Source organism: Mus caroli, unplaced genomic scaffold (genome assembly GCF_978045245.1).
Source record: "Mus caroli unplaced genomic scaffold, Mus_caroli_1 scaffold_6, whole genome shotgun sequence".
NCBI lineage: Eukaryota > Metazoa > Chordata > Mammalia > Rodentia > Muridae > Mus > Mus caroli.
In genome coordinates this window covers 70970001-70994769 of record NW_028227261.1, presented here as the reverse complement: position 1 = coordinate 70994769, position 24769 = coordinate 70970001, and the positions used below count along the sequence as shown (strand labels likewise).

Sequence of the window (24769 nt, the reverse complement as noted above, 5' to 3'; positions counted from 1 at the left end):
CTAAGTGCCTGTCTGCTGAACCAGGAACAAAGCCTCAGATCACGTGGCAATCACTCGTTTTCTGCAAAAACCAAAACAAACCCTAAGAGTGTAAGGAATGAAAAGGCATTTGTCTTGGGTCAAACAAACCTGGATTTTAAAGTACGTCCTTGTTCCTGAGTCTTCTCCACACCACTGGCCCTTCCTATATTTTGGCAATAAGGTTTTGATTTTAATTTAATTTTTGTTATTATTTTATATGTTTGGGTATTCTGTCTGCATATATCTCTGCACCATGTGTCTGAAGCGTCCTCAGAAGCCAATGCTGGATCCCCTAAGTTTGCACTTACAGAGGATTGTGAGCTGCCACGTAGTGTCGTGAATTGATCCCAGCTACTCTGGAAGAGCAGTCAGTGATCTAACCACTGACCGATTATATTTTTAAATGCCATATCTACTAAAACAGGGCTAGGCATTTGTCTCATATACTCTTATAAAAGAAAAAAGAAATACAGATTAAAAAAATTACAGACAGCTGGACAGTAGTGGCGCACGCCTTTAATCCCAGCACTCAAGAGGCAGAGGCAGGTGGATTTCTGAGTTCGAGGCCAGCCTGGTCTACAAAGTGAGTTCCAGGATAGCCAGGCTATACAGAGAAACCCTGTCTCGAAACCAAAAAAAAAAAAAAAAAAAACCAACCAATCATGGTGTAAAGAGGCTGTGTGTCATGTGTCACAGCAGTAGAGTTCTAGTTTGCCATGCCATAGCCCGCTGTATGGTACTGGAACCAGCAGCAGCAGCAGCACATTGGGATGTAAATTCTCAGGCTGTAGCACAGATCTACAAATAAGATGTGAAGAGGGCCCAGCAATTTGGAATCTAGCATGATGTACCAGGAACGAGGGCCAGCTGGATCAATACCACGTAGTATGAACAGAGCTGTGGGTTCAAGGCCCATAGGAAACCCTGTGAGCAGGTGCTTCTGATACACACTCAAGCACCAAAACCCTGCCCTTAAACTCTACACCACAGTATGCCTAAGTGCATACTCTGTAAGACACTTAATACTCTTTACACATTTATTAATTTGCCACAGGCAAATGAAAAGATTCAAAAAGAAGAAACGCTACTCGATTGCTGAAAGTATCTTTAATAATATCCAAATTTAGAGCAACAGATGATAGACCTTAAAGCTGTCTTTTAATTGTACTACATAATGTAAACCACTCAATTAATTCTTTTATCTGAGTGGAAGAAAACACTCTCCAAATAATTAATAAAATTAAACACTTAATTCCAAATTTGAGATAATGTGATGGAAAAATAATGGGAACCCTGTAATGAAGTTAATCACAGGGATATGGGAAGAAGCCATAGCCGCTTTGAAGGAAGGGCTACTTAAAGGTAACCGTTAAGCAGGAGCAGCCACGTGTGGCAGGTGAGGGCACCAAGGACGCCTTTACCAAGGAAAACAGGTAAGAGAGTGAGAAGACCGGAGACCTGGAGCAGAGGACGAGAAAAATAAAGTGAAAAAATTGGGACGTTTGGTCTGCCTTTAAAGTGTAACATCATAAAGACTTAGAGCAAGGAATTATGGTCTCTGCAAGCCGTGACCCCAGGGTGTGCTGAAGCCAGGCAAAGATATTACACAGAATTTCAAGCTTCAGGAAAGCAATATTGTGAGACAAAGATGCAGACATTGGGAGTTAAGCCATGAGATAGACAGTTTGGCAGGTAAAGGTGCTCGCCAGCAAGCCTGAAATCTTGGAATCCACATAGCACAAGGAAAGCAGTAGCTCCAACAAAGTAGTGTCCCTTGACCACCACCACCACAACCACTCACACACACACACACACACACACACACACAAACACACCAGAGACACATGGACACACATACAGAGATACTCCACACACACATCTACAGAATGGAATGATGTATTATCATAATATATAAATCACTTTTGGTTTTAAAAGGTGTTACTATCAAACTCACCCTGAGCTACTGTAGTCAAATCAATAACCTAAAATAAAAATGCAAGTCATAATTTACTAAGCCTGTATTATGTCAGAAACTTTCACATACAATAGAAAAAACAGAGGACAAGGCAGCAGGTCTCAATGTGAGACAGCCACTGAGGCCATATTAAGGATTTCTAGTCCCTGAGCATAGGAGTGTGTGTGTATGTATGTATATGTGTGTATATTATATATGTTTGTCTGCCTTTAGAGACAGTATTATTATAATAATAAAAATCCAATGACTAAACAAAATATATTTGAGCCCCTGTCTGCTGATAGAGTAATCTCAGAAATCAGGAATTTAAGGTAATAGGTTGGCTACAGAACAGAAGAACAGACACTGTCTCTAAGAATACAAACAAATTAAGGACAACAAGTAATTTTGATTCAATAGGTACCAGGTAAATGGAGGAGGAAAGATTAAGTGCTCAGGTGAGCCTGACAGGTCTACTGATCATGTGATCCTACTTTAGCCATGAGACCTCTCCCACTTACTACATTCTCTCAGCACTAAGGCACACACACACTTTCAACACTAACAAACTCTCAAGCTTTTAAGGTTCTTAATTGGGGTTCTTCAAACTTCAATCCTTCCTCATTTTCTTCTGAACACCTCCCCCAATTATTTTAAAAGGTAAAATGTATTTAGTCCATCAACTGATAAATAGATAAGGAAGACAGGGTATATTGAAGTATTGGTATCAGCCAAGGCTTCTAGTTTTTTCTACTCACAGCTCATTTTCTATCAGAACATTCTTATGTAATTCCAAGTATACAGATGCAGAAGATGCATATCAAAATCAATAGTAAAATTATTTAAAAATTCTTTGGTGTATGTATATATATGCACATATACATATGTGTGCGCGTGCATTTATTGATGGAATTTGCATACAGAGATGGGCATATCTGCTTTGTTTGTGCTTATTTTTACATAGGGAATTAAATCTGGGATACTGCAGGACGAAGATAATATTAAACTCCTTCAGCTAGAGGTGGCATTTGATTTATATTGATCAATGCTAAAGATGCCACTTTACCTAAGACATGATAAAACATGACATCAGTATGTTTAGGGCCATCTTAGAAATGGGTGGAAATTCTGTTCTACCCCAAGCCATAGCAATTGTTCATGAAATTCAGATAAGCTACTCACAATAACTATTTCCTGCTGAGGAAGGGTGGGTAAAGCAGGGTATTATACCCCAGGATCCTCACAAACACGCTACACAGCCCTAAGCTGGTCCGGCCGCCAGTGTGCACAAGACACTCAACAAAAAACCCAGCAATTGTGAAATCAAACATTCTAACACAATAAAGTCCCAAATACTCATTAATATTCCTTTGTATTTAAATGCTAAAAATAATGGTAGAAAAATACTAGAAGTATTTGTTAGCATAATTAACTCATCCTGTCTGTAAAAGCAGAAACTTTTCAGGGTGTATTAAAAGCACTGAATTTAATAGCATACAATAGTTTCAATCCTGAGCTGAGGTTTCTCTGGCAGGAAAGCCACAGGGTATGACAGACCGTAGATGAAGGTGCAAGTCCTGTGCCTTCAGAACGCAGACTACAATGAAGTAACAGGGCACAGCAAGTGTTAGCAAGATCACAAACACACACTGGACTCATCACATGTTGGATTTTGAATCATCAGGGATTTTGTCGCTGTGGATTCAGGGCCCTCTGCTGTTGTCAAATTTACTGTAACCCCCATATTCAAGTTACATAATTATTCACAGTTATGTACAGATATGTTGTGAATGATGCTTAAAAACGGTATGCAAATGAAAGAAGATTAATGCTAAACAACATACACAATTCCATTTGTATGAAATTACCAATAGACAGAAACATAAAGAAAGATTTCCTACCACACACATTTAGAGAAGACTAATAGTGAAAGATGACAGCCAGTGGTATGAGCTTCTTCTGGAGCCTCAAACCGTGGCTTATTTGTCCAGATTCAATAGAGATTCATTTTCAAATTTGCTCTATCAACCAGGTATCTTAGAGACTGATGGTTAAAAATATCAAATTCAAATTTTTCTAAAACAAACACTTATTTCTGTTAAATAGGAAAGGCTCTCTAAGAACACATTCTCACCTTCTCATCAGGTAAGATGCAGAGTACAGCTTTTCCTGACCTAAAGTGGGAGTGCTGGTTGGGTATGTGCAGTTCTAGTTGCCTCAAGTTTTAACACAGTGGTCTCCAGTTGTCAGCTCTCACTTTTATGGAACCTACAACTAGCAACATTACTGTTTGTAGATACTGTTTCTGGTCACCCGAAACATGTGTGCTATATGTTGATGCATTCAGTCTGATGGATTGTATTTCTTCTATGTTTTGTGTTTACAAACCTTTCTTGACAGTTTGAAGTTAACCTGTACAAATGTATCAGTATTTGTATTATCTAGAAAAGACAACCTTTTTTTTTGGTTTTTGGTTTTTGGTTTTTGGAGACAGGGTTTCTCTGTGTAGCCCTGGCTGTCCTGGAACTCCCTCTGTAGACCAGGCTGGCCTCGAACCCAGAAATCCGCCTGTCTCTGCCTCCCACGTGCTGGGATTAAAGGCGTATGCCACCACCACCCGGCAACCCATTTTTTTAATACATAGACTTCTTAAAATATAACTGTGTTTTATTTTAATGAACTTCTTGTTACATTTACCTTTTATACATGTGAATAAACTTTATATTAAGTAAAAAAAAATAGAGCCGGGCGTGGTGGCGCACGCCTTTAATCCCAGCACTCGGGAGGCAGAGGCAGGCGGATTTCTGAGTTCGAGGCCAGCCTGGTCTACAAAGTGAGTTCCAGGACAGCCAGGGCTATACAGAGAAACCCTGTCTCAAAAAAAAAAAAAAAAATAGAATATAAAGGCAGGGGTGACATTTCCTCCAGAAAGTCTTTGGACTGCACCCTGTCTCTATTGCAGGAACTCTGGCAGGAAAGTTCCAGAGCGTGTGGACTGGTGAGTATTTCTTTATTTCTCTCCTCTGCTACATTCAAAGTTACTTAGAGCGCAATGTCACTGTTGTATTCATAGCTGCAGTTCTTACCAAGCAGAATCATTTTTTGCTGTTGTTTTGTTTTATAGATTTCTAATCCAAGGACTGCCTTTACCCTAGAGCTACAGCAAACCTATGACCAATATGAGAGAGAGAGTGTGTGAGAGCGAGAGAGAGAGAGAGAGAGAGAGAGAGAGAGAGAGAGAGAGAGAGAGGTTTTATATATGAATGGATGAATAGGTAAACGGTGTACTTCAGGAAAAAGACTAATTCTTAAAAGGATTCACTCAGAAGCAAGCCATGTGAGCAGATCCCCTGTGATAAGCAGCGTCAGAATACAATCAGGCAGGACTCTGGGCAAACAGAGGTCTTACGTTATTTCTATCTTAAGAGAAAAAACAATCCTGAAGGTATGACTACAGAAAGTTAAATATAACCAATGACAGGGTACTAAATATGATAATATCATAAACACATAAACCGTAAATGATCATAAGTTACTAAAAATTAAGGGAGACAATTAAAATAGAATTGTATCATATTTCTTGAATTTGGTTGGTGATCAGGCATTAAATTCAGATGTTGCTTTCATTCATCAGCTCTGAAAAAGCAAATAAAATATTCTACACACTCTTCACCATAAATCTTAACTTACCATTCAAATTTAATCTAAACACAAACATAACCCTAAAACCTCCGCCAGGCCCACAAATACTCAAGACAACCAAAATCTGATTTCCAGGACAGCAGTTTTAACTTTACAAGTACAATATTTATACTGAGGAGATAAATTATGTAAATCATAATGGTTTATGCTTGTATCATATCTAAGCCTGCACTTTTGCATTCTGCAAGATTCAAAAGTCTACAAATTTACCCATAGCTCAGGTGGTCTAGTGAAACAATTTTAAATTTAAGACAGTTGAATATTGATTAAGATTTAAGATCTATTTGGGAAAAGCTTTAAACAATATCATCCACATTACTTATTTAGCACTTGATCACAGTATCTATACAACAAACTTGAATTTAAAATTCATTCATAAATTAAACCTCTATTGAAGCCACTATCCCACTCACCTCCTTTCCATGCTGCCTTAAAATATTAAACTCAAACATCAAACCAGATTTAAATTAGATCAATCTTAACTAATCTTGGTTGACAACCCAATTAGCCAAAAGAACATTGGTAACTTATCCAGACATAAATTTTAAAATCCTTTTAAATGTCTGAAATCTTTGTTGCTAGTGTTTGTGTTTTGATGCAGGGCCTCATATGGCCCAGGGTGGCCTTGAACTCACCATGTAGCTGAGGGTAACTGCCTTTACCTCTAAGCATGGGATGGGATTTGCAGGTATATGTCACCATAAGAGGTCTATACAGTGCTGGAGATTAAACCCAGGACAACACTTATGCTAGGCAAACCACACATGCTTCTCTAACTACTGAGCTAAATCTTTGGCAAAATAAAAGCTTTTTAAAGTAGGTACATTAAAATATTTTAATGTTTCAAAAATAATTTAAACTCTCAAAAATGATGTTACTGGCATCCCCAATTAATCAAATAGCAAATTAATGACTTTGGGGTAAATTAATTTTGAAAACCCTACTTAAGTAAAGGGGAGGCACCACATGAATAAGCAGTAATTTATCTTCTCAGGCAAAATAGCTGTAGTTGTACTATTCTAGTTTTGGGAATTACAAAAGAACAGTCCTAGGCCTGGATGCTTTCAGAATCAGGGTACAGTGTATTTGGTGGCACCCTAAGGTTTTTAATAATTTTGTGCTCTTTGTTGTTTCCCACGAAGTATTTGGTCATCTACCACTGCTAAAATATAAGATAAAGTACCTCTGCGTTTTGCTTTGCTTTGTTATTTCAAGGCAAGAGTCTTACTATGTAGCTTTGGTTATCCTGGAACTATGTGGAGCAAGCTGACCTGGAGCTCAGATCTACACTCCTCTACCTCGCAATCCTGGGATTAAAGAAATGCATTACTATACCCTGCTAAAGCACTTCCAGGGCGTTAATACCTAGTTCAGAGCAGCACATAGATACACTGATGATACTAAAGCGACAATATAATAAAGAAAGGACAAGATTAAGAAACGTAAGTAGGGAACAACAAGCCTGGTACCCAACATGTAAAGACCGTCAGAGAAACGTGAACACAGACAGGAAAGCTCCCAATACTCAAGAGGCTTCGGCTACACAGCCGAGCAACACCGGCGAACTCAGTAGGATTTCCTTAACGTCTCCAATCCCAACACGACTGTCCTGTAGAGAAACGGAAGGCACACACGACCCGAGCAGCTACTGTAACAAGCCTAGCAAGGCTATGAGTAGTGATAAAAATTCACCATAAACCAACCCCAGGCTATCAGCCAGAGAAATTACAACTAAAGTTTCAAAAAAGATTTAAAGGGGAAGCATCTACAAAGGATGGTGTAGAATGAAACAATGTATTTACAAGTTCCACTGAACGGTGAGAGTGGGAGATGAGAGTGGCAGAAGTGTTTACACAAGATATAAGTAGTGAAACGTCACTTCTACAGTATGAGAACTTTTAGAGGAAAGAGCAAGTTTTCAGTTCACAGAAAGGCCTAGGACCTTAAAGAAACTGTGCTGAACCCAACCACCTAATAGATAAAGTTCAATTTGTGCCCATACGTAAGCTCTCAGCATAGTGCAAGAGTGCCTTTAAGTATCCCACTAGCAAAGGATTCCGTCAAGGCCTTCACATTCTACGCGACAGGACAAACAGCTATTCGATACTTCACAAAGGCCTGAATTATTCTAAGAAGCTAATATCACACATGGAAGGAGATAGGCCGTAAGTGGGCCAGGAACTAAGATGCACTAAGGTTTGCACTGTTTATTTCTTGAAGGAGCTATTCAAGAACATTTTCTTGAGCCAGAGATGGAACAAAGTAGAGGCACACTCCCTTGTATAGCATTTGAAAGGCCTTGGGTTAAAACCTAGCACTGTAGGACAGACAGAAGGAAGGGGGAAGGAGGAGGAAAGAAGGGGAAGAGAAGGGAGCAGGAGGGAAGAGGAGGAGGAGGCAGAGGGAAAGAGGATAATACCTTTAGTAGGTCCTTAAGTTACTCCTTGGATAAACCATAAAAAGCTTTAAGAAAAAGCACTCGGGGTCCCTTGCTACACAAGCAGTTGTGTGCACACTTAGCATACATGAAGCACCAAGTAGAGAGGAAAGGGGCAACAAAAGGAGGGAAAACCTCCGGAAGGGACGGGAAGAGTGGAGGACAGGGTAGGATATGAACACACATGTGCGAACTTCACAAAAACAGTGACCATGTGCACACACTGCGAGGCCCTTCCCAGAACCCTGAAGGCCACACCCCCAAGCATATGTCCCTACTGGACCTGAAAACAAAAAAAAGGATCACAGAACCCAGGATGCCAGGGTTGTGACAAGAAGCAGACTCTTCTGAACAGCACCAAAACAAGAGTTAAAATTGCCCAACAAAATGCAAGGCAATGGGAGCTGAGTGGCTTAGCCTGGCTGATTATGCTAAGAATCTCATCCAACAGGGGTGAAATACAAAGAAAAGTGTGTGCTGGATTTTACAGGAAACATATGGGAACTTACCTGGGGAAATTTACTCTCTCTTAACTAAACAAGGACTCTTTTTCAGGTATTTTGAGTTGAAATTGAGAAGGACATTCTTAATTACAGAAAATATGGAGAAAAAGTAAGCCACCGGTGAATGCTGAATATAATGCATTAATATTCTCCTTCACTCCTGGCATGCTGGTTAGCTTTTGTCAACTTGACACACACTAGTCACCCGGGAAGAAGGAACTGAATTCCTTCTATCCGTTTGGTTTGTGGGCATGTCTATGTGACAGCTTCTGGGTTGGGTTATGTGGAAGGCCCAGACCATAGTGGTCAGTGCCTTCCGTAGGCAGGTAGGTGGTCCTGGGAGGTATGAGAAAGTAACTGATCATGAACCTGGAAGCAAGCCAGTAAGCATCTTTCTGCCAAGGTTCCCATCTCTGTTCCTGCTTGTGCTCCTGCTCTGACATCCCTCAATGATGGACTGTGATCTGGAATGTGTAAGCCAAGTAAGCCCCTTCCCCCACAAGTACATGGTGTTTAACACAACAGAAAGCAAGCTAGGACCCATGGGTAGCTGGCAGCAGCAAGAACAGTACTATATTTTTTACATACAGAGACCTGGTGTGGAACAGATGACAAGTGGATGGCTGTCAGTCCATCTACCTAAATAACTTTATACATAGACAGACAACAAATATTTCAATAACTTAATTTATTCCCCCAATTTTGGCTCCTCAAAATAAGTTCTAACAATCAGGGAATTAAATACAATCTGGTCAAGCCAGAGCTTCCCTTCCCAAACAGATGCTCTTGTAATCAGAGACCCGAGAATGCTCTGGGCAAACAAATTCCATCAGTGAGAGGACACCCTACTCTAAATGGGAGAAGAGGTCGAACACATGTTCAAGCCCAAGAGATGGTGACCATGTTACAGGTCGAGTACAAGGATGACTGCCACAAATTCAGGCAAGGTCTCTCAGTAAATCCTGATCCTCTAAGAATCCCCATCTCCTCCCCCATTCCAAAACACCAGCCCTGCTCAGGGGTACAGCAATGTCTCCCTCTCCCTACCTGCTGGTGAGAGGAGACTACACGAAGAAACGATGGTCAAACAAATATAGAGGGTAGCCTAGAAAAGATAATGGTGATTCCAGCCTCCCTGGGAAGAACAAATGGCAGAGGGCACAGGAAGAGAACAAATTAACATCTACACAGGCAAGAGAGGGCAGAGGCCAAGGGAAAGAATGGAATGAAACACCAATTCTGCGAGTCTTCCTAGATGAGCTATCTCTCTCTCTTCCCTGGCATGAAACCAACAACAAGCAAACATACACTTCCTTCAGCTGCCAGGGCCTCTGGGAGGAGTATCTCATTTAGTCCAAGATACCATGGTTGTCTTATGAAGACGCCACTCTTAAAATGAAGGACACGGAATGTGCTTCATGAGTCCTTCTACTAGAACTCTAAAGGCCACACATATACACAGAAGAATACAGACTCTCAAGCAGACAGCCTGAGTTCATTGAGTCTCTGTTCCACTATCACCAGCTATCCGAGTTTAGGCTAAATTCCCATTACCTCAGCTTACTGCCTATAACAGAAGAGAAAAAGTCTTTTTATCTTATGGAACTATCAGGATAAAATGCACCTCAGCTGTAACTCCATCTATTATTATTTTTTATTAATGATAGTATCTTTCCAACACAAGTATTTATATAAGCAAACTACCTTTTGGAAAATGTTTTCCTGGTAAGTATAGCTATTCATAATACTGCTTTTTAGAGTACTCTACCCCCTACACCACATACAGTCACGTATTAATCAAGCCAGAATTCCCTGCTTAGCTTGATGCAGCTTCAGGACCCTGCTGATGAAGATTCCACAAAGGATAAGGTGATCACAACCCAAGAATTAACAACGCTTCGTTACTTTACCATTATGTCTTTGCCACAGTGTTCAATCTAGTTTGTGTATGGTACCTTTAAAAATACAGTCCTAAGAACAGGGAGTATGTGTCAGTTGATGGACACTTGGAAAGTAGATAACAAGCCCTGGGTTTCATTCCCCAGTACTAAAAATAAAGGTTAAAAAAAATCCATAGAATCCCTTTTGGTAGAAGATTTACCAAGATCTTTACAAAAAGAGACTCCCTAAGCCTATAGCTAGTTTGGGATTACTGAACTCTTGACTTGCAGCTCAAAGGGGCCCCAAATCACTAGCATCTCAGTGACATTTATGCTGTTGTTCCCTGTGGAAAGCAATGGGCAACAGCAGATAAACTGAGGTAGGTGCTATTCTATAAAGGAAACTGTCCCCTTTTATACTGCATCTTAGTCATGTTAACCCCATTATCATCTCTCATCCCTCAACACTGAGCCCCCTCCTTCTCACTTCTCCTATTTTCATATCCTCCTTTCTTTCCTTTCTTTTCTCTTTCTGTTTATCCTCTGGCCAACCCAGTTTAACTAAGGCTGCTTGCAGGAGCATGAGTCAGGGGTTATTTACTGAGGCTTGGGTAAGTTGACAATGGCTATCATTATGAAGAGAATGACACTTCCTCCTCTAGCAAGAGTAACTGCCAACAGCTCCTCAAGAGCTCACAAGCCCCTTCCCCACATGCACAACAGTGTAAATTCATGAGTGCAGTGGCCATGCCATCCCTAGAAGGCAGCAAAGACTGGTCCCTATAAACCTGACACCCTATTTGACAACAGTAGGCGCTGGAAGCACAGTCTTGTGTTGACAAGGTGGAAGGGAAAGAAAAGGAGCCACTTAATGAAACCAAATTGGTAGCCAGAGAAGTAATTTGGCAAAGAGCAGAGAACAATGGGAGAAAGTACCTTCTTCCCCTCCCATAGCCTGCTGGGCTTCACCCCAGGATAATCTTCACTCCTCACCACACCAGGCCAGCCCCTCTTTCTCACCCACTGCAGCTCCTAAGGGTCTCAGCTGAGACATGTTTCAGCTCCTGCAGGATTCTTGAACCCAGGACTCATGTTGAACCTCTACTCCCCATCTCTTCCACCAGACCCTGGCAAGGTTACAACAAGAGTCCTCCCAACTCTATCTTCAGTCAAGTCTCACAGTTCGGCTTAAACCCCAAAGGTTGCTGCATGCAACTACAGACATGAATCCCAAATGAAACCACCACACTTACAAATATTTACTATATGATTTACATATGTATCACATTCTAAGAAGACTAAACTACAGGGGTGAGAAAAATAACAGTGGTACCAATAACGGGCAGGAGAGTAGAGGTTATTTTCTCCCTCACATAGTGGTACTTTCAAGGTGTGTTGTTTAATTTACAAACACGAACGCTATGTTGAATAGTGCTCACTAGGTACTTCTTCTGTGCCTTGATGAAGTCGTTGCTCTAAGTTTGGGTTGGATCACCTTCAATTATTCCATCCTTTGTGTTTCCACAATTACATAATATCACTGAGAGTGTCCTTAGTAAGAAGCCTTTGCCATCATCCTTTCGTGTCTTATCCCCACAGTTTCTGACATGAGCAGTTTCCCAATTTATAACCAATTAGATACCCATCCCTCAGCTTTCCCAACTGCACACAGTTTCTATAACAGTGGGAGGCTTGATGTTCCCTTGGTCAGCGATACTGTTCCAGTAATCCAGTGCATAATGAGTTCAAATCTTATTCTCAGTGTGAATACTTTCCATTTCTTTGCTTTACTTTGAGCTTTCTCGACAGATTTCTTTTCCATTATCACTTCTTTTGAACTGTCACATGAGTTTATCAAAGACAAGGGGACAACATAACTTCATGTCTGTCTGTTCATAAACCAAGTAAGAGAAAGAACTAATGCACTAACCCGGTGAATTATAACTCATTAACATGATTTCTGAACTTTAGACTAGACTGATAGGGAACTGGTGTTAATTAACCATGGCAAGTAAAGGCCAGAGTCATGTAAAAAACGAAACACTTATACTCAACAAGTACTTTTAAAATGAATGAACTGAATCACCACAGATTTAAAAAATAGAACTTGAGGATCTTCCTACATCTTATAATAACATCAAAGAAGCAGAGAGGTCCCAGAAGACCCAACTCCATCTAGATTAATAGATGAGAAGAAATTTGTCCTACAATTCCAACTCTGATACCAGTAACACAATTATGTGCTACTATTATGTTTTTACGACATGCCTTTTACAGAGTCAATAATATCTTTTCCTCGGTTGAATGGACCAAGAGAGAATACTACTAGGCAATGCTTGTAGATATTCAACTAGACTCTACAATACAAATATACACGGAGAATGCAACTGGCATTACTCTCTAATGTGCTCACAGAATCCTCGCAGCCACCCACAAGGCAAGCGGCATTATCATCACCACTCACTGTCTGAATACCAGAGAATAAGGAAGTCACATGCCTCTTCTACAGAGAGGCCAACAGTGAGCAATAAAGCCAGGATTTGAACTCAAAAAGCAACTTCACAAATCAAGTTGTTCAAAATGCTGTTTTTCTCTCTGCTTTCTGTACAAGATAAACACGGTCATCAGGAAGGGTACACAGCACTGATCCCTGGATGCTGCACAGATCTCACTCAGCAGCGCTCAGCATCATACCCAGTTCGCTCTCCTGGGACAGACATCAAGTACAACAAACAATGACCACTGAGTTAGAAAACCATTCCAAGGTAAGAGGGGCAGGAGAGCAGAGTGGGAAAAAATGAGATAAATTGAGGTAGGTGCTATTCTATAAAGGAAACTGTCCCTTTTTATACTGCATCTTAGTCATTTTAACCCCATTATTATCTCTCATTCCTCAACACTGAGCCCCCTCCTTCTCACTTCTCCTATTTTCATATCCTTCTTTCTTTCCTTTCTTTTTTCTTTCTTTTTATCCTCTGGCCAACCCAGTTTAACTAAGTTTTAAAAAAAAAAAAACTCAAAGAAAGTCCATTATCTTATTCTATAGAAAACTGACATAAATACAAGAAGAGAACTAATAAAACTCACCTTGTAAGAATAGAAAAAGTCTTGTATTTATCATAAATGTGTCTAAGAAGAGTGTTATTACAACAAGTTATGGAGCATCAACAAATTCCACTGACACTCTCAATACCTCTGACCCTGAAAGTGAATCATACTGCTTGCAAAGGTCTGATCTCACAAGAATTCCATAAGGAGCAGGAACGTTGAGGGCCTAATAAGGATGTATGATACAGGAGCAAAGGGATTACTTAACTAAAATAAATGGATTCCTCTCTAAATATAATCTGCTCATAAGGACATTTAGAACATTTGTATCTCATTAGGGGTATTAAGTGAGAAGAGATTCTCAATACCAAACAATCCTAGTTATAATTCATCTTAGGAAATAAAGTGAGTTTTCTTAACTGAAATGGAAAATATATGGCAGGAAACATCTTTAATATAATAACAGAACTGTCACCAAACTCAGACACTCAAGCAAACATGGCAGGCCAAAGGAACACTAGCAATGAAAACTAACTGCTCTAAGAATGACAAGGGTTGTTCACGTTTCTCAAAACAGGCTTTCTCTGGAAAGAGAGGCCCATTGGACACGCAAACTTTATATGCCCCAGTACAGGGGAACACCAGGGCCAAAAAATGGGAATGGGTGGGTAGAGAAGTGGGGGGGGGGAGGGTATGGGGGACTTTTGGGATAGCATTGGAAATGTAATTGAGGAAAATATGGAATAAAAAAATATTTAAAAAATTAAAAAATATAAATCATACACATTTATGGAATTACCTAAAGTACAATTGTCTTACAAATTTAATGTCTTACAGTTTTGTCCAGATTGCTTAAAATCTAAAATAATTAAATTTTAAATTAAAAAAAAAAAAACAGGCTTTCTCTGTCATCCTAACAGCCCAAAGCAGAAGTAAGATGACTAAGGAAAGAGGCGCAGTCTGTAAGCAGCAGAGATAAAATAACAGTTTACTCTACCACATCTTCCAAGAAGGTGACACGAGAAGTAAAAACAAGTTAGTTAATACGGTGACTTCACCATCAGTGGGCTTCCATGTGGGGAGAAAACCGTCTACTTCACCATCTTACCAGAAAGGAGAGCTTGCCAACCAAGGCTTGCAACATCATTAAATAAATAAATAAATAAATAAATTCTACTGAAATTGAATGCATTATGTGACTTGTTGTTAGATGTTCAAAGAAAATTTTACTGAAGTTGAAAAGAAACCCTTGAAAGCAGGTAAGCTGTAAACCTCAGCAGCTGTCAGAGAATGGAACAGAGAAGCGTTCGAGTTAAGCCAAGTTGGAGGTCGACCACATGGAAGAAAACAGGTACAAGGCAGACACAAAAGCTTCGAAGGCAGGAAGGAGGCCCAAAGCACTAAGAAAGCAGATTTAGCTCTGGCCAGCACCATAAAGAATAGGAATAACTATGCTCCTTTTTGAGTCAGAAATCACAACGGCAGGCCTAGCATGAGCTGATGGCAGGTCGGTAGCTTCTGCACTGAGGGTGAGAATTCTAGGAAGGGAACTTAAGATAATGAAACAGTAAGTCAGGGGTGATGCCCAATGCTGAGTACCCATCACAGCTTCTGCCTCTCTCACTGTGGTAAGAGTCTCCCTCAGAAGGGAGGGATGTCTCATTGCCTTTTTTGAGTGCCACAGCCTTACTGCAAGCAGTTAATGTTTTAAACTGTAGGTAGGAGGTAATCACTTCCCGCTCCTAGCATAGTCCCTCTTGGAAAGCACTGGAGAAAACTCAGTCCATTGACTACTCTCAAGGCTGCCCGTCTCTATAACTGAAATCGTGAGGCTCCTCCCTCTTTGTTGAGATCTAGGACCCTCAAGTTCCTGGTCCACACTATGCCACCTGGAAAGAGGGGGCATGCATGGGCATCAGAGGTTTCAATGTTAGGCACAAGTACTTGCCTCAATTATTTGTAAAGATCCGTCTGAAAACTATTGAGGGGTTGCCCCGTGGAAGGAAGGAAAAGAGAGAGTTCCATCAGTATCCAGCAGTGGCTAAGAAAATACTTTACCATTAGATATCGGGAATACCAGAGGACAGGGAACTGTTTTCCTACTGTAAGACTCAACACAGCATTTAAAAAAGAGGGATTTCTCAGCCAACAAAAGCAATCAGAACAACAGTCTACGTTATCATTAATTTTACACTTTCCAGTATGATCCCTGCCTCTCTATAGTAAGTCTTTGCTATGGGGAATTAGCATTGGGGGAAGAACATAGAGATTTAGATCAGTCAATGAATCATGTATGTACGTATGTATGGTATGTATGTATGCATGCATGTATTTGATAAATTAACTGTCCTTTCTCGATTAGGCAACTTTTCCTTTCCTTGAAAAATAGTGTCACTCCTGTTCCTATTCCCACCTGCCCCCAGTCCAACTACAAAGTCTACTCTGTTTTCCCTTCCCAGGAAGATCCATGTACACCACGCCCACCAGAGCCCTCCCTCCTTGTTATGTACCCTCTGTGGGCCTGTGAACTGCAGTATCATTATCCTTAACAACTAATAACCACTTATGCTTGCCTTTCTGGGTCTGGGTTGCCTTGCTCAGGATGATGGTCTGTTTGTTTGTCTGTGTGTCTGTTTGTTTGTTTGTTGTTCCATCTATTTGTCTGAAAATGTCATGGGCTGTCATTTTTTTTTTAACATCTGAGTAATATTCCATAGTTTAATGTATATCTCCTTTATTCATTCTTTGGCTGAGAAACATCTAGGTTGTTTCCAGTTTCTGACCATTATGAATAAAGCAGCTATAAACACAGTTGAGCAAGTGTCTTTGTGATAAGATGGAGTGTCTTTGGGTGTGTGCCCAGGAGTGGTATAGCTGTGTCTTAATCAATTCCAAATTTTCTGAGAAACAGCCATATTGACTTCCAAAGAGACTGTGGAAGTTTGCACTCCCTCCAGGGATGGGGGAGTGTTCCCCTTGCTCCACATCCTCGCCAGCATGGGCTGGTACTTGTGTTATTGGTCTTAGCCATTCTGACAGATATAAGATGAAATCTGAAAGTATATTTGATTTGCATTTCCCTGATGGCTAAGAATGTTAAATGTTTCTTTAAGTGTTTCTCAGCCATTTGAGATTCCACTATTTGAAAGTCTCTGTTTAAGTCTGTATCTTATTTTTAATTGGAATATTTGGTTTGTTGATGCATAGTTTGAGTTCTTTCCGTATTTTAGATGTTGGCATTCTATGACATGAGGAGTTGGGTTAGAGATGGAGTGACAGAGGGAGAGAATATAGGGAAAGACAACTGGAGTTGGGGAGCATTTAGAGGGTGATGGAGAAACCCAGTATAGTAGAAACTTCCAAGAACTTTTGAGGAGAATCCTAGCAAGAACTCCTACTAATGAAGGACACAGAGCCTCAACTGGCCATCTTCTATACTGCAACCAGGCAAGGCTTCCAGTAGTAGCACTGGAACACCAACCCAGACATATAATCTTCAACCTACAAACTGTCGTGCCTGTAAGAGGTACTAGGAGATGATGACTCAGAACTTGTGAAAGTGGCCAACCAATGACTAGTCTAACTTGGGGCCTACACCAGGAGAGGGGGACCATGCCCAGCACTGCCTGGATGGCCAGGAAGTAGAAGCTAGATGGCACAGACACCTAAGGTAGAACCAAACACACCTGGCAAAAAATGAAAGCCAATGAAATAATTGCTAATGAATGCTGTTCTGTTATACTCATAGATTTGTACCTAGCCCAATCACCAGAGAGGCTTCCTCAGGCAGCTAATGAGAGCAGATGCAGAAACCTATAGCCAAAGTTAGGCAGAGCTCAGGGAACCCCACCAAAGAGGAGGAAGAATTGTAGGATCAGTGTTTAAGGATGCCAGGAGATCATGACCCACAAAATCTACTAAGCAGGGCTCATAGGGGATCAAAGAAACTGAAGGGGCAATTATGGAGCCTACATGGCTCTTCACTCGATCCCCTGCATACATCTTATGGATGTTTAACTTGGGGCTTAAATGGGCCTCCTAACAGTATTAGTGAGGGTGTCTCGGACTCCTTTGCCTGCTCCTAGGGTCCTTTTCCTCTGACTGGGTTTCCTTTTCCAGCCTTGATATGAGTAAGGGTTTGCACAAAGTCTTATTTTATCTTTTTATGGCATGTTAAGTTGATATCCCTGGGAGATTTGTTCTTTTCAGAAAGATGGTAGGGGAGAAAAGATGTTGGGGAGAAACTGGGAGCTGTAGACGAAGGGGAGGCTGTAGTCAGAATTCATTGTATGAGACAAGAATAAGTAAAAAGTAGTATCAGGGTCAAGTCACGTGACAGAAGACATACAGGTAAACACACATGCATGTACCTGGACACACATGTAGTGCACAGGGACACACATGCGGCCATTATGGTTTTTATGTTTTCAAACTTATGATGATTGTGGTAGTCTGAATGAGAGTAGTTCACAGAGGCTCATGTATTTGAATGCTTGCTCTCTAGCTGGTGGAACTGATGAGGATGGATGGAGGCGTGGCCTTGCTGTAGAGGATGTGTCACTAGCGGTGGGTTCTGAGGTGTCAAAAGTCCATACCATTACCAATTAGTTCTCCCTCTCCTTCACATGTGTATGAGAGGTAAGCTCCCAGCTACTGCTCCAGCACCATGCTTGCCTGCCTGATGCCATGCTCACTGGTCATAGACTTTAACCCTCTGGAAGTATGGACCTCAAAAACTTATAAGTTGCCTGGGTCATGGCATTTTAGCACAGCAATATAAAAGTAACTAAGACAATGATGAAAACCTAGTACCCTAAAAACCAGAGAGTAAAAAAAGCTTCTGAGCTCATCAGCCACCCTCCTGTGTCTGTGCCATACAGACAGCACCCACCCTAAGCATGGAAACAAGTACGAATGTAAATTTATGACGTCTTTCTTATTTTTAAGCTGAACTGTAGCACATACCCCTGTGCCTTGCCCCCTTGTTCTTTCCATTGGAGCATCTGTTCTGATAACTAAATGCCTTTACATCAGGCATTCAAATAATACCAGGTATAATTCAGGATCTATCTCAGGAAACCCCCAAGGCTTGAATCACTCACTCTTCACAGGGCTCATCCACTGTCTAGACCAATTTCCAACCTCCTTGAGGCCTTTAACTGACCCAAGAAAGATGAAATGTCCTATAAAGATCCCCAGAAAGAGTGGTATTGAAGTGGAGACTGAGTATAATTGAGATTATCAATGTTGACAGAGTAATTTCTAACTTTTGTAGGGTGGAGATTCCAAAGCAATGATGGTGGGGTAAGTTAGCAAAAGGAGTGGGAAAACTCTAGGGAAGACAGAAAAGAGGTCTCCATGTTTGACAGAAGTTTCTCCACTCCAAAGATGCTTGAAGAAAAACCGTAACTGCTAACTAATCCCAGCCTTTAAAAACAAAAAACAAAAACAAAAAAAAAACCATACTCCTGACATCACTGCATTATTAGAAACATTTGGGAGTCTGAACCATCTGATGAATGACAGTTACAGGAATCCTGGAAGGGGAAAGAATGGTCCAGGGAGGCCAGAAGTCACACAATTATAACCCTCTGCTCAATCCCAAAGCTTCCTCCAAGCCATGCATGCCACTGCCAGTAAGAGGTGGATGCTGTTCTCCACGTCCCCAGGTGACGCTAAGGAGAGGCACAAACACAACTCTGCTGCAGAGAATATTGGAGTTCCTTGGTTTTCTCATCTTTTGAAGTAAGACACTTCATGATTGTCATGGGTTTCATTCCCAAGGGCCTGAGATTTATAGGAGCCAAGAGTTACACAGTAAAGACATGATTTACAAGGCTAACTACAGAAAATGCTAGTATAAAAACAAAAACGTCCCAATTTCCCTTTTGCTATGATTTGATTCCTCCGAAATATAGGAAAGGGGTTGAAGGAAATGTTGTGGTGAAAACAAAAAAAGATAGAGCAGGTCACTTCAAGATTAGGAATCTTGCAAAGAAAGTAGCACCCTCACTAAAAAAAAAAAAATAATAATAATAAAAAAATCACATTTATTTTATTTTATGTGTATGGATGCTTTGTGTACCACATGAATGCCTGTTACAGACATTATGAGCCACCATGGGTGCTGGAAATCAAGCCCCAGGTTGATCCTCTTCAAGAGGAACAGTGTCTTTAACCACTTGGACCATCTACAGCCCTGTGATCCAAGTTTGTGATAATGAAGATTTGGGGAAACAATACACCCAATTCCAAAGCATGAAAGAAAAGAGAATAGGCAAACCACCAAACCAGTATTATTCCACAGCCTGTGTTCCTTCTACTAAGCTATGTTGGCAATGAGTCAACAGGACATCCCACAGAGAGGAAACCAACTAACAGTGTCACCGCTGATTCAATTAATGTTTAATAAGTGCTCCTTTTTATCAATAATATTCTCGTGCCATTTAAAATTCCACACAATTCAGCTCTTTAAAGAAACCTCATCCCAAGGAACAACAATATGAACTAAGCAGTACCCCCAGAGCTCCCAGGAACTATACCACCAACTAAGGTACACATGGTGGGATTCATGGCTCCAGCTGCATATGTAGCAGAAGATGGCCTAGTTGGGCATCAATGGAGGAGAGTTCCTTGGTCCTGTAAAGACTCTATGCCCTAGTGTAGGGGAATGTCAGGGCCAGAAAGTGGGTGTGGGTGTGTTGGTGAGCAGGGGGAAGGCGGAGAGGGGGTTTCAGTGGGGAAACCAGGAAAAGGAACATTTGAAATGTAAATAAAGTAAATATCTAATTAAAAGGAAAAAAAGGAACCGCATCCTAACACATTTTATAATTGAAGCCTTACAACTTAAACTTTTATCTTGGCTAGACTGAGTATTTATGGATACTTGAAATAGTATACCTCCAATTTAGATGTCTAAGAAAACAAAGTATGTTAGATGTCTCAACAGTGAAATCATGCTTCCACAGAATGTCTGTTGTAAGAGAATATATTTGTAGAATCACATGTGCAAAATGTTTATGTCAGAAATATAACTAACTCATAAATACACAAAATACAAAATCTAACATTAGAATTTACAACATCTGTAAATTCAATATCCATTATCTTCCCTTCTGGCTCTCCATGAATGTCAGAAACATCAACCCTGATAAGCATTCTTTTCATACAGTCTAAAGTATGGCCACCCTGGCAGGCTAGAGCAGTAAGTACCCCCACCCTGGCAGGCTAGAGCAGTAAATACCCCTTTTGGTTAGTACAGCGATAGATGTTCAGGTCAGCCTCTTTGGGGGATGGCAAGAAACCATGGACTCTGTTATCAGAAAGTTAGACTTTCAACAATATGGCGCGCGACAGAGAACTGCCTGACCAGCATAAAACATGGTGGTTGAAGAAATGGAGCATGATAAGAATAACAAAAGTAAACAGTCTGGGAGTGTTCAAGATCTAGTGCCATTTCTGTCTTTAGTACAGGTTTTAAGATTTAATCTACTATAAGCCTCTCAAGACAATAACTGTCATTCCCATGAGGTGATAATCAACTTGAACTCAGAAAACTGGAGTTCAAATCTACTGTATGCTGTGATGGCAGACATGAAGAGCACAGAGCCCTGACTGCATTCTCACGTGCTTCACCGTCTATGGCCACCCGAAAGCATGCTTGCATGAAAACTACAGGGATTCATCAGCACATCCTGAGCTTCACCATGGACTCACACGCTTTCCTAGACAGCAAGGTAGTGAATACTAATAACTATCCTATGTCATTAAAAATATCCCCTAGCTCTTCTGAAGAGAACAACATTCTCCACTTCAATGTAAGAAATCTGTTTAGTAGACATGTTACAAATATCCAAAACCTAAGCCTTCAAAGTCCAGAATGGCGTTAAATGCTAAGAAGCTTATCAACCATGCCCAAGGCTGTGGGTTCAACAGCCCACACTATGAAAAATTAAAAAATATATATATAGCTGAGCCCCAAGACGAGTAAATCTCTGTTAATATCTGGTATCCTACTAAAAAGTCTTGAGAAAAACTGTGGAGTTCTTGCCATCTCAGAAAGCAGGCTGACTTAAACACACATCATGACAACAGCCAAAACAAAGGTACCACTCCTTGTCTACATGGTGGTAGATGAAAATCCATGTCATGCCTCAGGAAAGGAAGCTGGACTGGACTCTCCCACCAAAGAAACAACTACCTCCACAAGGTAAGCATGGGCAGTCCATAGGGAGGAAGAGGTCCAGCTCCTGATTTTCATCTGGCCTTGCTCCCATGTATCAAGTTAATGTTTTAGCTCAGTGAAAGTAATTACCAGCCAGGCTCTGCAATCCATCATTCACCCTGGGCCTTCCTGCTGATTCTTTCTTTGGTCTCTAGGACCCAAGAATCTCTTTTGTTGATCTGTAAGTGCAAAGGAAAGGTTGGTTGGTACTAGTTTCTTTCTATTCTAAATTTCTGCCAAGTAATTAGAACAGAAAAATGAACTATTTTCAAGTTTTTTAATTGAAGCTATGGGGGTTAGAGTAGTCATAGCCTCTAACAAAAATAAGATTAAAACCATACATCTTTGATGCCCCCCCCCTCCTTCCAAGTAGAATGGACAAATGTAATTTGACTCTAGACAGTGAACTCAGGGACTTGATCCAAATCACCCTCCTCCTAATTTAGGTCATTTGGCAAGAACACCTTAGTAAGTTAATGAACTGCATATAAATTTACAAAAGGTATTCCTATATTCTCATATTACCCAAAAGAAAAGCACTACTGGCATCCTTACTGCACAGACAATGACTGGAAAGCTCAGAAGTTAGATGCACTAACTCCAGGATAACACTTCACAGGTTACAAATCTACTGACTCAAAACACTAGACTTCTACATATCTTTCCAAGTAGCTGTAATTTAGGACAGTTAAGGTGAGTTCTAACTGAGAGTAATATCCAGAACTGATTAGCTCTTTGGCGTTTATCACACAGTAGGCACTGTTTGTTTTACATACTCCACTAAACTACAGATTTGACAAAGGCATTCTAAACCTTCCCTTCAATGCTGCCTACCATGTAAGAATGTTTATTTTACACAAGTACACTGATGAGCAATATAAATACAAGTAAATATAGTGTATATATATATATATATATATATACACACACACACATATATACGACCTATACCGTAATAATGACAATAATGGTAAGCTATGATATATCAGTTTAAAACAACTGCTATCTTTGGTGATCAGAAACCCTGTGGATATAGGATATATGGCTATACACACTACCAATCCAAACATCAAGTGGCTGTGTGTGACCGCTAGCTGTTCAGACAATGTTTCATTTGACAATAGACCATGTGTACACTGTGGTCCCACAGACTGCCATGAAGTGATTTTTATAAAATTATCTAATGTACACATAGTTGGAAAAAAAAAGACACTGAAGGACAAGAAAATGAAGGCCTTATTGTTGGAGCAAAATATTCATGGTAAATTATCTACTTACAAATAAATATATGATTTGAAGAAGAAGAAGAAGAAGAAGAAGAAGAAGAAGAAGAAGAAGAAGAAGAAGAAGAAGAAGGAGGAGGAGGAGGAGGAGGAGGAGGAGGAGGAGAAGGAGAAAGAGAGAGAGAGAGAGAGAGAGAGAGAGAGAGAGAGAGAAACAAACAAAGAAACAAAGAAACAAACAAACAAACAAACCAGAGAAACTACTATAAGACATATTTCTGAAAGGAATCCTCAGGCAGTCCACAGAAGGACTCGAGAGAAGGTTCCAAGCAAAGGGGATCTTCATCTTGTCACAACCACGGAAGACTTTCCAGAATAACAAGATGTGATTCTGACACTGTTTCAGACTTAGGCTTAATCAAAAAAAGTTTTTAAATAAAAAATTCTTGAAAACAAATAGCCCTGTACAATGTATATTAAGCTAAGTATAAGATTTGAGCATTTAAAAACAAGTTTTATAAAATGCAAACATTTAGTAACTTGGTTAATTGCTAAAGAACTATGTGCATAGGGCTTACAAAGTCTGCAGGAGTTTATTATAACACTCCAGGTCGTCACGGTCACACAGCATTTGCTCACCAACTCATCCACGCCTTAGGTTTGTAAGCTCCACTAGTAAGAAGTGCCCCCTACGTGTGCATCGTTTTCAGCATTTCTACTGCATTCTTACTGTACGTTTTCTGTGTTCAGATGGGTTTAGATATAAAAATATCATGCAAGTTCTTTTGTGATTGGGTTGCCCCAGTACAAGGGAACACCAGCGCCAAGAAGTGGGAGTGAGTGGATAGGGGAAAAGGGAGGGGAGGGTATAGGGGACTTTCGGGATAGCATTTGAAATGTAAATGAAGAAACTACCTAATAAAAAATGGAAAAAGAAAAAAAAGCTATATGAATTATCCCCCCCAAAAGATGTAAAAATATCTGTTCCAGTTGACTGCAACATACAGAACAGAAATATGCTGTGTAGTCTTATGACTTGGAGGCAGAATAATGTACCACATAACCCTAATGAAAAGCTCTACCATCTAGGACTGTGGAGAATATTCAGCTATGTTCACAGAACAATTCAATGTACATGTCCTGGCATGTCCCCAGTGTCAAGCGACACACAAGAACACAAATAACAAGACACCTCTCTTTGTCACTGAATAAAACCAAGGCCCAGGATCTACAACCAGAACACACAACATCTGGTGTATAAAAATTAACTTCAGCACACATAATTATTTTTCCTTTTTCAACTCTCTAATTATAACTATACACAATCTGAAAGGTGTCGTAAAAATGAAGAAGTGAGTTGCAATCTCAGAGATGGGAGCTGCAGAGATCATCCTTTGCCTCCTAGCTCTGTCCGCTCTGACCACCTGATAGAGCATTTAAAGTACTTCCCACAGGAAGCTGGAATACTACCCTTGATGGACAGTAGTAAGATGGATGACACAGACTAGAAGAAATGGATTTCATTGCACTTAAACATTGGTTCGAACTTCCTAACTAAAGAAATGAGGCAAACTGGAGATCTATATATTAAACTCCTTTGGAAAACCAAGAAAGGAGGCAACCTAACTCACTCAAGTGTGACACCCATAAAACAAGAATAAGTAAGAATCTATAGTGAGTACAGAGAGGTACCCCCTGTTGGAATTAGTTTTGTTCTTCAAAATCATTTTATTGTTTTACTTTCTATTTTGGCATTGAAACTACATTTTATCAATGA

The 24769-nt window shown here is 40.3% G+C and overlaps 1 protein-coding gene and 1 long non-coding RNA gene across 5 annotated transcripts in view; one reads left to right on the top strand and one right to left on the bottom strand.

Annotated features, from left to right (window-relative positions):
- The window catches only part of Bnc2 (basonuclin zinc finger protein 2), a 397760-nt gene that overhangs the window by 311551 nt on the left and 61440 nt on the right, over window positions 1-24769 (bottom strand). For 3 of the 4 annotated variants that reach the window (XM_085839199.1, XM_029476261.2, XM_029476263.2), the window contains exon 1: window positions 21860-21939. The exons of the other annotated variant lie outside the window; for it this stretch is intronic. In XM_085839199.1, coding sequence (XP_085695325.1) covers window positions 21860-21883 — 24 coding nt within the window. In that variant the 5' untranslated portion in view covers window positions 21884-21939. Of the gene's footprint in view, window positions 1-21859; window positions 21940-24769 lie in introns of those variants that run through there. 4 annotated transcript variants of the gene reach the window in all.
- LOC110292833 (uncharacterized) lies at window positions 7840-14598 on the top strand. Its single transcript, XR_002377749.2, has 3 exons — window positions 7840-7873; window positions 13109-13262; window positions 14466-14598. It is a non-coding gene; the product is annotated as an uncharacterized LOC110292833 (long non-coding RNA).